The 16,364-nt window shown below is 44.8% G+C and overlaps 4 protein-coding genes across 4 annotated transcripts; 2 read left to right on the forward strand and 2 right to left on the reverse strand.

Annotated features, from left to right (window-relative positions):
* Window positions 1-42: 42 nt before the first annotated feature.
* CCR75_002668 (uncharacterized protein) lies at window positions 43-3,378 on the forward strand (the record flags this gene model as incomplete). Its single annotated transcript, XM_067960765.1, has 1 exon — window positions 43-3,378. The coding sequence occupies one exon, from the start codon at window positions 43-45 to the stop codon at window positions 3,376-3,378; it is 3,336 nt and encodes a 1,111-aa protein (XP_067821829.1).
* A 1,240-nt stretch (window positions 3,379-4,618) lies between these two features.
* On the reverse strand, window positions 4,619-9,519 carry CCR75_002666 (uncharacterized protein; the record flags this gene model as incomplete). The annotated part of the gene is made up of 3 exons (XM_067960763.1): window positions 4,619-8,894; window positions 8,967-9,069; window positions 9,143-9,519. 3 exons carry the CDS (start codon window positions 9,517-9,519, stop codon window positions 7,041-7,043), a joined length of 2,334 nt encoding a protein of 777 aa, XP_067821823.1. The 3' UTR covers window positions 4,619-7,040.
* On the forward strand, window positions 4,842-6,839 carry CCR75_002667 (uncharacterized protein; the record flags this gene model as incomplete). Its single annotated transcript, XM_067960764.1, has 1 exon — window positions 4,842-6,839. The coding sequence occupies one exon, from the start codon at window positions 4,842-4,844 to the stop codon at window positions 6,837-6,839; it is 1,998 nt and encodes a 665-aa protein (XP_067821822.1).
* Window positions 9,520-9,845: 326 nt separating the features above from the next.
* Window positions 9,846-13,868, reverse strand: CCR75_002665 (uncharacterized protein; the record flags this gene model as incomplete). The annotated part of the gene is made up of 1 exon (XM_067960762.1): window positions 9,846-13,868. The coding sequence occupies one exon, from the start codon at window positions 13,866-13,868 to the stop codon at window positions 9,846-9,848; it is 4,023 nt and encodes a 1,340-aa protein (XP_067821820.1).
* Window positions 13,869-16,364: the final 2,496 nt, after the last annotated feature.

Genomic DNA, 16,364 nt, shown 5'->3' on the forward strand with positions numbered 1-16,364 from the left:
GATTTATTTGTCGTGCACTAGTGACGATCTTGGGCAAGAGCGATGGACGCTCCTGCAGCGATGGACGCTCCTGCAGCGATGGACGCTCCTGCAGCGATGGAAGCTTCTGCAAGGTCTTTCATCGGCAATTGCACATCATTTTTATCTCCAAAAACAACGTTATTGATTCCTTATTCAACCACACCGCATTTGAATACACAGCAGTCTCATGAAAGGCGACACAAGCGCGCGCTGAGCACACGATCTTCTCTCTGGGACACTGTGGGTGCCAATTTAATGATGCAGCTAATTCCAATCCTCTGGAATGGGCCCGCGTGTAAGAAATGTGACTGGCTTCCGCGCTGGGACAGTGTCTATTTAAGTCTAGACGGCACCACGTTGCGTGTGCTGGAATCTAAAGACCGCTACATAGAAGCACTCCAGCTGGAGCAGCAGAATGGCAATACTAAATTACCCAGCGCGATAGCATCTGACAAGAAACATAGCTACACAGTCACATTTGTCGACAAAGAGAATGTGGGGCGTTTACATGGCTTGAATATCAAGACAAAGGAAAAGAGCAAGTCCCTGCATTTCGCAGTAGACAGTGAGCTGGAGCGAGTGTTGTGGATTCATCTGCTTAATGCAGCTATAGAACAAATACAGAAGGCGTTGCCAAAAGCGCAAAAGATACTTAAAGCTGTGACATTAGAGACTGTCTATTCGCCAGGGAAGACATCGAGCAATGAATCGCTTTTACCCGAACGAAGATCAAGAATGCAGACGCTAACCCTGCTCGGTTCTCCTGTTTATGTAGATCTTCGAATTCTTTATGAGGCGTGGGGGTGCATTGCAGCGCGTAGGGGCAACTTTGCGCTGCTACTGCCAAGCCTTCACCCTAATATTATGCTTACATCGAATTATCCTCCGAGTGTTCCTATTGCCGGAGAATACCACGGTCATTCAGGAATGCTTGCTTTTTTCGCCAACTTGCATGGGTCTATGGATATTATTCAGTATGGTGTTCAGCATGTGGCACGTTGCGAAGATTTGGCTGTCGTATCTGGCCGAGAAACAATACTTAGTGCTGATAGTGGAAGACGCTTTCGACATTTGTGGAAGCACGAATTGCGCTTCGAAGCGGATGGACGAATTAGTCACATTAATATACTAGCAGACAAGATTGCGGCAGCAATTGCTTTTGCCAATGCTGGAGGTAATGGAGCAGGATCGGTGAATGGAGAAACTACAGGCCCAAGACTGGCTACTATTCCTCGTAAGCGTGAACAGCATGTAAGCACGTGTCCACCTGGTGAGATTCGTGTAGTCTGCATTGCTGGCGAGAATCTACGGAGACGAAAAGCTTCAACAAGTGGGGGTAGCGGGTATAAAATTATTGTTGGTTTGAACGACTTTCCGCACCTCACGATAAAAACCGGAAGCACGAAAGCTTCCAGTATTACTAGGTATAGGAACGTTACAACCACAAGTAGCGATAGGTTGAATAGGGTCGGCTCTTGGAAATTGTATTCGACTCGCGTTGTAAAAAGCAGCGGTGGAAGAGGACCGTTTTGGGCCGAAACGTTGCAGGTTGAGTTTTCTGGGGCTGTCCCCGGCTCGACAGCAAGTTTGTGCATAGATGTTTGGAGTCTTGGAGTCATTGGCGATGAACTAGTAGGTTGTGCTAAAGTAAATCTGGCGGACTATTTGGGATCATCCGCAGGTGCCGAAAAGGAGATGGCATTTGTTGCTGTACCGAAGTGGTTTGACATTTACCGAGCAGAATTTTTTGAGAATGGTGCACGCAAAGAGGATAGCGAAAGTTGTGGGCGTCTCGAGCTCAGCATAAGCTTCGTTTCTTATAAAGAGAAGGAGAATTTATTGGACAACGATTTTGACGTGAACGTATGCGAAGATGAAGAGGAATCAAAAAAGTCTATTGATGAAAGATACTCCATTCGAAAGGGAGGCCAGCTTAGTCAACGCAAAAGTAGTTTTGACAGACTACAGGAGCTGCACAATGAGACGATTCAAAATCGGCAAATGGCGGAGCTTCGCCCTCCTGCTCGGAAAATTAAGCTTGTAAAGGCCAAATCTCTGGACAAAAAGGTACTTGGTAAGGAGGAAGAAATGCACACCTTTACAGTGGCTTCGACGAAATTTTGCGTCTATAGAAGGTATCAGCTGATTCGTGCCATCGGCCACGGGGCATATGGTGTTGTCATAGCAGCAAGTGACCAAATTACTGGAAATTCGGTTGCTATTAAGAACATTCCTCGTACATTCGATGACCTAGTCGATGCGAAGCGTATTGTGCGTGAGATTCGGCTTATGAGGCATCTGCTGCACCCACACGTTGTTTCTGTGTTAGATGTTATACGGCCTCCCTTGCTCGCTACATTTGATGATACGTACATTGTTACAGACCTTATGGAGACCGACTTACACCGCGTCATCAACTCTCCCGAGGCACTATCCAGCGATCATATTGCTTATATCACGTACCAACTGTTGTGTGGCCTTCGCTACATTCATTCGGCACACATTATCCACCGCGATGTGAAGCCGTCAAACTTGCTAATCAACCGGGACTGCCTCGTCAAAATTTGCGATTTTGGTCTGGCACGGGGCATCGACATCCATCCCGTAACACCTAGTAGTATTGATGGAAAAATGACATCAAGCAGTCACGATGGAGAAATTGCAGTCGATGAAGCGCTGACGGAATACGTGGTGACACGCTGGTATCGGGCTCCTGAGCTTTTGCTTGCGAGCCGGTATTCCACGGCGATTGACCTCTGGGCAGTCGGGTGCATCATAGCGGAAATGTTTCTACGCAAGGCTCTTTTCCCGGGTCATGATCACGTGCATCAACTTCATTTAATTTTACAACTCTTAGGAAGTCCACCTTTTGATGACTCAGGTTTTATTACAAATATCAAAGCTAAACGGTGGATGGCGCGTCAACAAAAGCATGAAGCCAAACCACTGCGCACAATCTGTCCTAATGCTACGTCCGAGGCACTCGATTTAATGGGTAAACTGCTGAAATTCGATCCTCGTAAGCGAATTTCAGTAAATGATGCCATCGCCCATCCATTTTTGGCGCCGTATCGTGCAGACGGGATTAGTATGGGATCCGAACGTCTTGCCGACAGCGCTTTTGACTTTTCATTTGAGCGCGAAATTATAGGCAACTTGGAAAAAAATACACTGCGGCGGCTTATATTTGAAGACGTGTGTTACTTTCATCCTGAAGCTACAATTGAATTGGAGCAGTTTAATCAGGAACAGGAGCAAATAAAACGGCTAGAAGAAGAAAAGAGGAAAAAGGAGGAAGGAGGCCAGACGAAAGGTTTGCTTAAAGGAGCTGGCAAAACCTTGATGGTCAGTGTCTAGCTCTTTTGTACAATACGACGCCTATGAGTGACCTCTTATAGATGCATAACTTAAGCTGCGTCGCTACCCTTTTTGGCTCATGCTCAAACGGCGACACGAAAAGTATTGATTTTAACTCGACAACCATTTGTAATTATTTCGTTGCTAGCATTGCTTGCGTAAGAGAATGTGCGTGGCCGTCCGCTTAATCCTGTTAAAAATTAAGGAAGGCCTATGCGTATTTTCTACGTTAAAGAAATGAATAATATCTAGATGTGGGGTAGCGATGGTGCCGCGAGTTGATGCTATCTCGTAACTGCCTCGTTTAAACATCGTGTTACGTTCGTTTTTCCGACTGGTGTAAGACGAGTAAAATTATCAAGACGTTACGGGGAAGCATTCTCTGCCTCACGCGGACAGTTTTTTAGCCGCATCTGTTGTTTAAATGAGTGTGGGTGCAGTATTTTTCAGTAAAGCATCGCCTCATTATGCTGTCGGTCGTGCACGATGTTTTTAATGCAATTTCGAAGTTGGCGATGACAATGCTGGCACGCACATTACAACGTGGCTTCCGCAAGCATACGAGCGAGTCTTACAATCAGTCTACTGGTTTCTAATCTTTTTTAATGATCTCATTACGAAAGCCAACACTGATGCGGTAGCGCATCCTTTCAAATTTTCTCAGGCGCAGGATTGAGACCATTTCTTGCATTGTAAAGACATGAGCTATGTTGCGTTTCTCTTAATATGATACTAAGTAAAATGAATTGCGTTATAGAAAGTTGACCTGTCTGTAACTTTCACTTGATTTGGGAGAAGAGAGGGCTCACCCACTGCAAACCCATCATGAATCGATCCTTGATTGCAAAAATCTGTCTACCCGTATAAAAAGCACATCGGATACCCAACTACCTTCAATCCTAGTCGCATGGAAATGTGGCGGCGCCATTGTCGTGTGCTCGTTCGTGTAGAGACCAGAGCTTGCAGTAACAGTAGTAAAGGTTACAGTACTATCAGGCCATGACGTCAATGCCGCCACCACACATTGAGGGTCATTGACTATGGGTTCTGATTTTACATTTATAGCTCGATAAAAACCGATATGTCATAGTGGCTTCGGTATTCTGGATGATATTTCTAAGGTCTGCAGGTCAAAAACTGCGTCACTTGAAGCCGTCCTCATTCGCACATTTGCTGCCGCTACCGAGCTTGTGCAATTAGTCTACACATTACGTTGTGTAGATTTTGTATACCGTAGTATTATTGCAGTGGCAGTTTCTTTACCTGCCGACCTGTGCGGACAAGCTGTTTTTACCAGCAGGTTTTCGCCGGTTGACCGCTTGCAAAAGCTTATTTTGTCCCCATTTGTGGATTAACATCCCAGCCAAAAAAAATACGGCGCCGTTCCACTTATACACTTTTACATTGTCGTCGTTGGCAGAGCGTGCATCGGAATTGAATCGACTTGTACGCAAACGGAAAAGATGAGCAATGTATGCTGGGGAGACTTGGAGCGCATGCAGAAGCTGAAGCTAAAGCTGTGCGAGCCTGTAACAATTCTACACAATGCACTTGAGATTCCGGAAACACACAAGAATGAGACTGACACGTCGTCGGGATCCCAAACGAGCTGCTCAAGTCACGACATTTGGGATGACGACTGCAGCGATGAAGGCTGCAGCGATGACGGTTTTAATACTAACAGCGACATACAAAGCGTCTTGCCTTTTAACAATAAGGCCGAACCGTTGCAACTTGTTCATGAGACTGGCCAGGTCCATTGGAGCAAGACTCCTCCACCGCTTCCCAGCCCATCTCCATTGAGACACACGTTGGAGAATCAGGAGAGCTATGTTAAAACATTTCCAGGATTATGTCGAGTGATGCCCATTGTCATCCCATTAGAGCTAACGCCACCAAATGAGTTTGATATGAGATGTACCAACGGTCTTATGAAGTGTGTTAACATCCTTGCGCCGTTACCGACACTAGAGCAATTAAGTGCTAAACATTTGGCATTTAACGATTTGCAAAGGATTGTGGATATTTGGCTGCGTCGCGCACTCGACAAACTAGACCCAAACTCAAAATCTAAGGACACTGCAACGTTGCTTCTGGGCGGAAGTTGGCACCTAAAAGTCGGAGTGGCTGAATCAGATCTAGACGTTGTGGCTTTGATGCCATATGTGGTCACTGCTGAATTATTTTTTAGCTCATTATGCGAGCACCTTAACAAAGAGATTGCTGTGTCAGACCTTGTTGCTCGACGAAAAGCCGCCGTTCCAGTACTTTCGTTTCAGCTAAGTGCAGTACGAATCGACTTGCTTTTTGCTCGGTTCGCCCAGTCGAAAGCAGTTCCAACACATTTGCCGTTTCTTCCTGAAGACGACCTGCAAGTGATGCAAGGAATGGACGTGACGTCAGTTCGCTCGCTGTCAGTTGCTCGTGTGGCTTCGTTCATTCTAGACCTTGTGCCCAATGCTAGTGTCTTCAGATCCTGTCTGCGTGTGATTCGACTCTGGGCGAGACGCCGAGGACTGTATTCCAACAAAGCTGGCTACCTAGGAGGCATATCTTGGGCTCTGCTTGTTTGCTTTGTGTGCCAAATGTTCCCGCGAGCTAGTGTGGCTACGCTCGTACATCGCTTCTTTTCGGTTTTAGCTTCGTGGCGCTGGCCCATGCCTATCTTGGTCGCGCACGCTTCACCAGAAGGCAAGACTGACCAATCAGTCCAGTGGGATCCGCATCACAATATTCACGACCGAGCTCATCTTATGCCAATCATAACACCGGGATTTCCTGCTGTCAACACTGCTGTGAATGTAAATATTTCGACGCTTCATGTCATGCGCGAAGAATTTGCCCGTGGCCAACGTATTATGGACGACCTGCATCTCCGGAGTCTCAGTCACCCTTCCTCTTGGAAACAACTCTTCACTCCAACTGAGGTGCTGATTCGATACGACCATTATGTGGTTCTCGAGCTGCAAGCACCAAGTGAAGAAGCTCTCGCTGAATGGTCAAGCTTCGTTGCAAGTCGAACCCGGAAGCTAGTGAAAACGCTAGAGTACTCAACTTCAGTAGCGTCACTTCACCCATTGCCTGATCTCTTCCGTCGTCGGGAGTCTGATTTAAGAACAAGTGGCGACGTCAGTGGCTTCTACTTTATTGGATATACTGTTAGTAATACCACACAGCCTTGCCGTAGGGGTCACCACAACTCTATCCTAGCTACCATTTCCAACCAGAATGAGCTTGCCAAAAATTGTGTGGCATCGGCAATCCGGTACTTTCTAGCAACAGAGTTTGCTACAGCATCTGAAAAGAAACCTGGCATGAAAATTGGCATTTCTTACAGCTCATGGATCAATTTGCCTAATGCTATTTTCCCTGGCGGTCGCACGGCTGCTGTCGGTGAGCGAGCACGGTATATTCTTAGGCAAGCGCACGATTTGAACCTTGCTATGGGCATCGCTCATTAACATAAAGACTGGTATTGGATGGTTAGAAACCAAATTAGAAATACGCGATATTTAAAATAAAACGCATTTAAAACGACTAAGCTACTGCAGCAGAAGAATTTCTTGTACTCGTATTGAAGCCGCAGTTTGTTAGCACAAGGAATTGCGATGTTCTGGCTCACAATCTTATATTTACCATGCGGACTTAATTTGGGTGCGAATTCATACATCTTCGAGCTCACGCTTCCTAAGGACTTTGGATGAATTGTTTACTATCGCAACCGGGTCGTCAAAATCCATGTCAGCCAATTCGGAGAAAGCATTTAGTGTATCGTCGACATTGTTTTCCATTACTTTGTTGTTAGTAACATCTTGGGCATTGCCAGGAGGACTCACGCTGGAAAGCTGCGTTTCCGTGCTAGCCGACAGGTGAGAGTCAAGCGCGGGGAGTGAAGAAGTACAAAATTCTTGTGGAGTCGTGATTGGATCTTGATCCACCAGAGTTTGGCTGCTCAATATCTCTTTATCTGCTTTTGATAAAACGAAGTCTGAGGGATCAAACCCTGCTTTGTCGTTGATTGCACTACCATTATTAACCGCTTTTAATTCATGTACTAGCTGCCTCGAAGTTTTCATTGTGGGGCTGCTGTTATCCAAATCATTCTTTGATTCCACCTCGTATGTAGATACTTCCGGGGTGTCTTTTTCATACAGAAATGACTGGGAGGAATTACATGGTGTTCCAGTTTCTTGTTTTGAAGTAGTGTCCATTCCAATATTGTGATCTGCCTTGGGCGAAGAAAAAGCCGTTCTGACTCCTGCGGAGGGTGATGCGGACGATATTGATTCCGTACTTGACAAGACTTTTTGCACAATCGGAATCACTGACATTTGCATAAAACGCTCAATTGAATTCAAAATGTCAAATTTTCGGGGCTGTATGTTTGTGGGCTGCTCATTCAAAATATTTAAAACCAATCCAATATTTTGCATCATGGACTGGGCCTTTACACTGTAGACCGAATTACGGGGCGCAGTGTTGTGAGCTAGTGCGCGCAGAGCTGTGTGTAGTTTGTCACTATAAGCCGCTTTTAACGTCCGAATTCGTTCCCAATACAGCTGAGTCTCTCCCAGATTACCTCCAGCTAGCTCGTAATTATCTGCTGAAACGTTCAAGTGTTGACCATATGAAAATGACGCCATTTTTTGCTGGTGCATGATTCTTGCGTTGGTGCGCTCTCGAGCTCGCTGCAGCTCGGCTGCTGCTGAAATGTTGGGATTGACATATGATCCACCATTAATCATCGGAGAACTAAACGAAGAATTGATTCTTGGGCTGCCCATATGAATCGTAGCATTCCGCTGCGCAGTAAGCTGAAGTGCTAACTGCTTTGCCTGATTCTGCCATCGGGCTAATGCACTTCTTTGATTCCACAATAACTCGATGAGCACTGACTTGTCCAAATGCTGAATTTGAGCGGAAAACTCTTGATAATTCGTTACACGTGTTTGGGGACGCATTGAGCCAGGCTGCTGTTTGTGCTGCTGTTGCATGTGGAGTTGCTGACGCAATCCTATCATGTTCCGAGCGGCGCTTTGTCCGGCCGATTCGCTTACACTGCTTGAAATTGAGAAATTTTGACATGACGGAGGCGTCGTAGCGGACATGGGGTGAAACGGGTTGTCTACGCTTTTCGTTGGCTGCATACTCTTGACACGATTTGGTGTGGTTTGTTGTTGCATCCCAGGGCTCATGTACTCATGGCTCATAAGTGATTGAAACGAGGTCGCTTCTAGACTCATTGATACGCGTGGAGTGGAAAACGGCGACGATTGAATGCATGGATCAGTCTGTTCTTGCCCCTGAGCCTTAGCCAGTGCTTGAGCATATTCATAACTTTGGGATTGTGATATTTCATAGCCACTTTGCGTCCCATTCGATATTGCAGCTTGCGTATTGGTTTGTGTCATACCAAAGCTTAGGGCGTCCTCCGAGCATGCAGATGCGTTTGTCTGATTCAATTCCAGTTCCAAGAGCTTATGTATTTCATGCTCCATTGTCGCAGCGTAGTGGCTCTAGTACCAATACGTAGGACTATTAGTTAGTCTTAAACGTATTAATTGGTCGTGAGATAAAGAGAGAATTACCCGGTCAGCTGATTTTTGGCAAATTTCCATTTCCAAATTTGTTGCTGTCTGACGAATTACCGCGTCATCCTTGTTTGGGTGCGTGCTCTGCAACTGGCGGTAGCTACAAACAGACAAGTAACAAAAGTTATTAATGACTAGAATCGCGGATAACTATATAGAAATATTGTTCCCACATTCGTTGCAAATAATTTCGCCTAAGCTGCGTATCTTGTGCAGGTGGTAGCTCGGGGGTATCATCGTTTGCTGTACCTGGCTGTCTTTCCTCTTCCATTTTAACCTCGAACGTCTTGTTTGACTCTTCCTGCTCTTGCTGTTGATCTTCGTTTGAAGCCTCAATAGCAGGAGACAAGTCCACTTGCTCTTGCTCGTCTCTCTGCTGATTATCAACCTCTGGTCCATTTTGATTCCGCGGACTCGCGCGACGTCGTGGCGTCGGCATCTTTTTCTCCGCTGTTTCGCTCTGTTTTGATCGCGAGTGCGGCGTCGACTTTCTCGTGCATACAAACTCGAGCTTCTTAGGCTCAGTGTCACTAATCAGAGTGGATGTCATGGTTTTGCAAAGGCCTTTCCGATCTGGTCGTTGGGTGCAAATCGCCTTTTTGAGAGTCAAAGATTACCACAGCAAGAAAGTCAACCAATCAGAAAGCGACAAGATTAGAGGCAAGATGTTGAAATATGAGTGGCATTGTGGCGAAACAGATGGGAGTTTATCACTTACTTGCCCTTACCATGCCCATTGCATTAGAAGACTTAACAAGCAGATGCATTAGGATCAGAACATGAAGATGTGCACGTGTTGAAGGTGGTCATTTACCGCATAGCACAGCATACGGCGATTTGCAGATCGTCGCGAATAAAGTTTTAGATACTGTGGGACTACATTCGTTGCCGTAACTGAGCAAGTCGTCGCTGAAGCTCACTACGGACGTGTAGTCGGTCCACTCGCTTGGCCTCTAGCTTAAGCTGTGGCAGTGTCTTAGTAGTAAGGTGAATATCCTTTCCAAATTTTAGCACAGATGTAGTCTCCTGGACATTGGCTTTGTAAAACTGGTGAGCAAACACCACAATTGAACGAAGCGACGGAATGGCATTAATCACAAACGCTTGCAACTCATTTTGATAGTATTCCTGTTCCCGCGCTGCCTTGCTAGATGCAAAAGACTCATTCGCAGTGCGTCCAGAATAGTAACTTAATTCTTCGACATAGTTGCTCAGAATGTCCTCAAAGCGCTTTTGCTGGCCGGCAGAGCAAGTGAGTAACTCCCACGCAACGTCGTTTTCGAGGAATAATTCAGCTTGGCCAGAGCCGTCGTCAACGACACAACGAACCGCCATTCCCATAAATGTCTGCCTTTTAAAATTAGAATTAGACGAGTTCCATTGGTACCCAATGCATGCACAACATCGAGAATATTTCGATAGAGCTTGCCCTTCGAAATGCCTCCAAACACCGCGTCGCTTAACAAATTCCAGTGGTTGATAGCACAAGCGACATTTGCGCTTAAGAACGACGTAGCTGACATGCACCACCCCAACTACAAATCGATGCAGTAATCGGTCAATACACGAAGCAGAATAGAGGTCGCTTAAAAATGTTGTTGGCAATTCTCCGTAGAGCTCTGCATCATGTGGAACGACGACGGACACTTTCGTTTTTGCTGCGGTTAAGTGGCACCAGTTTAGGAATAATTTGAATGTTATGCGAGCGACAAAGCCTTTCAGTCGAGAAAATTCCACGACACTGTTCACTTCTAAAGTGCCAAGCAAACCAAAGCGCGATGCATCAATTCGTATTTCAATTGTATCGAGACATCGGAGGTCGCGAACATGAAGAATGCATACGAGTTGCCGACTGGAATTGCCTGTATTGCTAATAAGTAATTCTCTCGAATGCTTTACGCCAATTGTTGGGGGCTGGATAAAAGATTGCTTTTGCCCACTTATACGCCAGAAGAACTGTCTTTTTGTGACGATTCCAACCACCGACATTAGCTGAGATTTGTGCAAATTCAAAACTTCGGGCTTAAAAAGTCTTCGCTTTTGGTAATTTTGACTTTTGTCAGCAGAATGCTGTGAATGATCTATGAAAGGGTAATGCAGCAAGTCGTATACTTGGTATACCTTCTCTAAATGCTGAAGAAAAGATTCTAGAATGTTTATCGCCGCAGACTCCGCATTTGTTACTTGCACGGGCATTTGTCTTACAAGCTGCGTCGCATTTGCCGCCATTGCCTTATCTTCGACAGCATTAGTGACTTCAGATTTAGCTCTGACGCCTTCCAGCTTAATCGGAATTATCGAATTTATTACTCCAGTTTCCATCCGATAAATTTGGAATTTACGGCATTTACTTCTGACGATCTCATCGCGGTGGCAATACAGCTCATTAAAATTCTTTAAGCTAGGAGATTTAATGTCCTTGTCAATCATAGATTTGGCCCAGTGGTCTATTGATGCCTTAATGACATGTTCTTCGGTGCTAATTTCGCAAGAGCGTGTTGCAGTATCGTTATTGTTTTTAATTACTTTCATTCGATAGTAGCCCCCTTTCTGGATGAACCAATCATGAATCTGAGTATTTACTAATATATCAGCAGTGTACACTGACTTTAAAAACTGATCAGTCGAGCATGCATTTCCCACTGGGTATATAATGCCGTGAAGGAAACGATACTGATTTAATATTCCGATCGACCGAATGCTGGAATGTGGCACAGCATCAAGGCGTGTCACCATAATTATTACTTCCTCAATGTTTTCGGACACAGCCATTTTAATCCCTTCCAATGGGCCACTGATGGTTTCGTCATCGTGCAGTCTGACGATTTCTACGTTATCTGCTGAGCAAGCTAAGCTATAAATCATCGGTACATTTTCTTCCAGTTGAACCTCTTGACTCTGACTAGACTTTTCGATTTCAAATTCGAACTTTCGAAATAAATACATGCCATGCTCATTACAAAGGCTCACACCACTGTTTCCGCCATTCAAACGCAAAGCAATTGACCCGGTGCGATCAAACACTTCTAGATCTCCGATGTCAATATTTCCTCTGATGCCTCCGAGTAGCAAGCACCAATGAAGATCATTAGCTGGGATTCGAATCAAGCTTACTTTGACTAAGTCAGGTCCCGATTTGTTTGTCAATTGCAGCCTCTTCTCGCCATATATCTGAAGATCACGGATTGTTACAAGTCGGGTGCATGTTAAAAGCTTTTCTTTAAGCGGCAAATTAATTGCTGAACAATAACTGACACTAGAAGAGTGGCACTTTAAAAAGCGAGCCCCTAGCGTCGAAACTATTTGATCATGTCGATTGGCGACCGTAACACCAAATTTTTTCGCTAGTATCGAAGTTGCCTTTCGCCGTCCGATTTGAGTACACAATAGGTGAGACGATTGTATCAGCATTAATTCGTCTCCTTTAAAAAAGAATTTTAAACTTAATCGTTCCAGAATCTCCAGTAGCCACATAGAAAGAACCATTGACTGACGATGAAAATCACCTAAATTTGACCACTTGTGTGATTTGCCTCGCTGAGAGCGCGTTTCCACGGCGATGCAATTGCCACTTGGGTTATCGTTTCCAAAAATTGTAAATTGACTTCTAGGACACAATCCTACCACTAATTTATCGTTCACGGGAGTAGGCCAAAGAAGCACATGAGCACCGTGAATTTGCACAGTCGCGCCTTCACGAAGGCGAACTAACTCATTGGTATAGGGAAAATGAAACAAGCAAACAATCACTCGTATTCTGTTCAGTCCAATCAGCTCAACGCACTCATCCCAAAGTAGCCGACAAACTTGTCCTTTAAAGTTCAAAAGCTTTCCCATGCAGTTAAAAGCAAACGTATTTGAGTACATGCTCACTGAGCCATAAATACACTGCAGAACGTCTGTTTCTGCCGAGGAAACCTCATCCCAAATAAGCACTAATGTATTGAGTCCCTCGGTTCCAGGCTTAGATGGATTTTGGTGTGATGTTTGAAGCAATACCATTTCACATTCACGAGAGCGGACCTTTACGAGATCTGTTAGCAATACAATTTTCCCAAGGCGTAAAAACAATTTCCACCGCATATGTTCGACTCCTGTGAACATAACATTCGTAACTGATGTTCCACTGAAGCTCTCAATCTCGGCAAAGAAATGGCTACTCGCTCGATCTTTCTGGCGCGAAATCGCGCTTACGCTTGTCACACGTCCAAAAACTGCGTGAATGCGCTTTCGCTTTTGGGTTTTGTTTGTCACTGGCATTATTCGGCCCTCACTTATTCTGGCCGATTCTGCATCATTATTAGGTTCACAACTCTGCGAGAGCGCTGCAATTTTAGTCCACCGCTCCGTGCCTGTGAACATTGGTGGGTCTTTTGTCAGGTAATTGGATTCTAGTAGGCTAAGCGCATCTTCCTGCGCCCAATTTTGAAAGTTGTTGCTTACGGGGAGCAGTAATGTCAGGGATTGATCATGTACCTCTAAAAATAATGATCCTGTTGTTCGGACACTGTTAATTGCCTTGTCAACGAGCACCCAACGCTTTATAAGCACCAATTGATCAACCACTTGCGGACTCGGGTCCACCAGAAAAGTTAGCAATTTAAAGTTGGAGTCACATAATTCAAGATTGTCACATGTTTCTAAATTGTCTCCAAAATGCAAAAATCCTGTAATCCATACGCGTCTCGATGAGTATGTGACACCAGCTTGAGTGGAAGTATGCCGAATCGCTGCAGTTGCGGAGCGAGACGCGGCTTTTCGTTGTTCAACGCCACCAGCTGCATGGTATTTAATTCCAAACTCAGCAAGGGTGCTTGCTGGGTCTGGGTCGGATTGTGAGGCCAGCACGATGCGCAGCAGTTTTCTGACGCTCCAAAAGTGTTGACAAGACGCCCTCATATTACCTGCGGCAACCTGATTAGTTTCCCTTACAATGGCAGCTTTGATTAAAAAGCGCTTTCGTTGCTTCTACGAAAATCAGAGTTATGTACTACGCTGCTTGTTCTTGTAGCTGCAGCGTCAATGGTTGCGCATCAACTTTCTGCATTAACAAATAATGACTTCTTGTAAAACGTTTTGACATTTGAAGTTTATTTTTGACGCTTATCGCGAGCAAATACTGAGTAGAAGCAATGAATACAGAGTTTATGCTCGCAAATCTGCACTTTGGGAAAAGTCATTCATAGCTCTGGTATCGTCATATAATTATAGTGAAGGAAGGTTGCTCTTCTATCAAAATCGCTCATATAAGCGGTGTGATAGAACAGATTTAATGTATTAAATGTATAACTTGTAAAAATAAAGAGAAGCTGCCAGGCTCTTGACTTTCCAATTCGCGATGACGAAACTAAGGGGGTATTTATGGGGTCAACGGTGGAACATCCTGCTATCTACGCAAGCCATTTTCACGTGCGCCATTATGCTTAGCCGTTACGAAGAGAACAAAGCTTCTATACTTGCTACGGAGTCGCTGGGACCGGCGCGTAAATGTGTGGACAAGGAGCACTGAATTTATAATCCGACCAAGTAAATTGACAGCACTGCTGGAATTTGATTGGCACATTTTTTCTACCTTCCTTTTGCGAATTATGTGGAGGCTATGTCGATCGCACCTTACAAGCATTATTTATATGTAATGTGTGCATCGCGACACTTGCACGCAGAGGGACAAGAACTTCGTTATCTTGAGTCGCACGATCACTTAAATCTTGGCGCACGAAAGTAATTAGCTTTTGGTAGCTAACCAGTAGCTACCGTCGACGAATTAGCCTAAAAAGCTAGAGCACGGCAGAAGTATCTAAGCTTGGGTGAAGTAATGATACATATAGTTCACATGAGAAATGCAATTAAGGAATTTCTTATATAACATTCGGAGGCAATGTTTGTCCGAATCCGTCGTTTGCTCTTGCAAGATATATACTGTATTAACTGTTTCTGCTTTCTGTAACCATCACCTTTCTTCATAGTCCATAATATTAATCTTTGTGTGTACTACATCACATTAAAAAACGAAGCGTAACTGTAACTGGGTGTATCGCTACATAAAATTAACACTTAAAGGTTGTTAATGTAACGGGGTGTATCGTTACATGAAAACAACACTTAAAGGTTGTTAATTAATATATTATCTAAAAGGTAGAGAATATTTGGAATATATTACTTTACATAGTAATATTCGTAAAGCTTATCCATTGGTAGATATAGACCCTTAAATTTTACTTTCTCTGCGGCCCATCAGCGCTGGATGCGCGCAAAGAGAGAGACGAATAAGACTTTATTACATGTTTTGTATTAGTTTATAATTATGTAAGTATTAAGTAGATATACCAGAAGAGCTTGATTATATTAATACAGTTTTTAATTAATCCTCTTTAAAGCAAGTTTTTGAAGAGAGTCTTTCTCTGCACGTACTAGTGTAAGTGAAGTGACGTGAGGCACCACTCGCACTTTGGCAGTGCGAAGTGGACTTGTACTGAAGCAGTAAAAGTCGGCAGAGCCCCGCTACATCTGGTAGCACTTTGTAGTCCGTTCAAGGATCACAGTCACATCTTCTAACATGGACATGTTAGATGATAATGAAAATACGCATCACGTTCCGCGTGATAGCTACTTCTTTTAAGTGACATAGAAAGGAGTGCGGTCGGACGAATGAGTTCGACCGTAGGTAGCGATGCCATCTTGGCCATGCTGTCCGGTTTGGACAGAGACGCCCTCCATTCAGCCATCGCCAAGTTGATACAACATGAACTTGACGAGGCGAAGAAGAAGGTAGCCTTGCTTTAATCAGCAAGGCTCTCAACAGGCAGAACTGTTGAGGCTACAATAGGTACAAACCCCTGTACCTGGGATAACGCAGACGCGTCGTCCCAAAAACTTAACGAGAGACATCTCTAAGTATAGGGGAGTCGAAGAAGACTCCCTCTTAAAATGATTTGTCGAGTTGGACGATGCCATAAGGGCTCGTCACATCGTCGACGAGCAAATGAAAGTCGCATTTGCTCAGTCAAACTTGGCAGGTCGTGCCAAAACTTGGGCACTAGGCCTTAAGTTGCGCGACCCATATGTCTTTGGGTCGCTAGAGGCTTTTAAAGCCCGGCTTAAACAGACGTTTGAACCGCCTAGGGCTGAGTTCAGAGCTCGGTCGGAGCTTCTGAAACTCAAGCAAGGCAAGCGTGATGCTCACGCTTATGCTCAGCACATACGACTCTTAGCGAGTTGTATCACGAACAACCCAGTTCATGAACACACGTTGATTACGGTGTTCATGCAAGGTCTTACGGATGGTCCCGTAAAGACCCACCTGTTCCGCTTGGAACTGGATACGCTTGAAGAAGCAATATCCGTTGCGGAACAGGAGGACTTTAGCTTGAGACAGGCTCAAGCTAGTTCGTCATC

This window comes from Bremia lactucae, linkage group LG2, assembly GCF_004359215.1.
Source record: "Bremia lactucae strain SF5 linkage group LG2, whole genome shotgun sequence".
NCBI lineage: Eukaryota > Oomycota > Peronosporomycetes > Peronosporales > Peronosporaceae > Bremia > Bremia lactucae.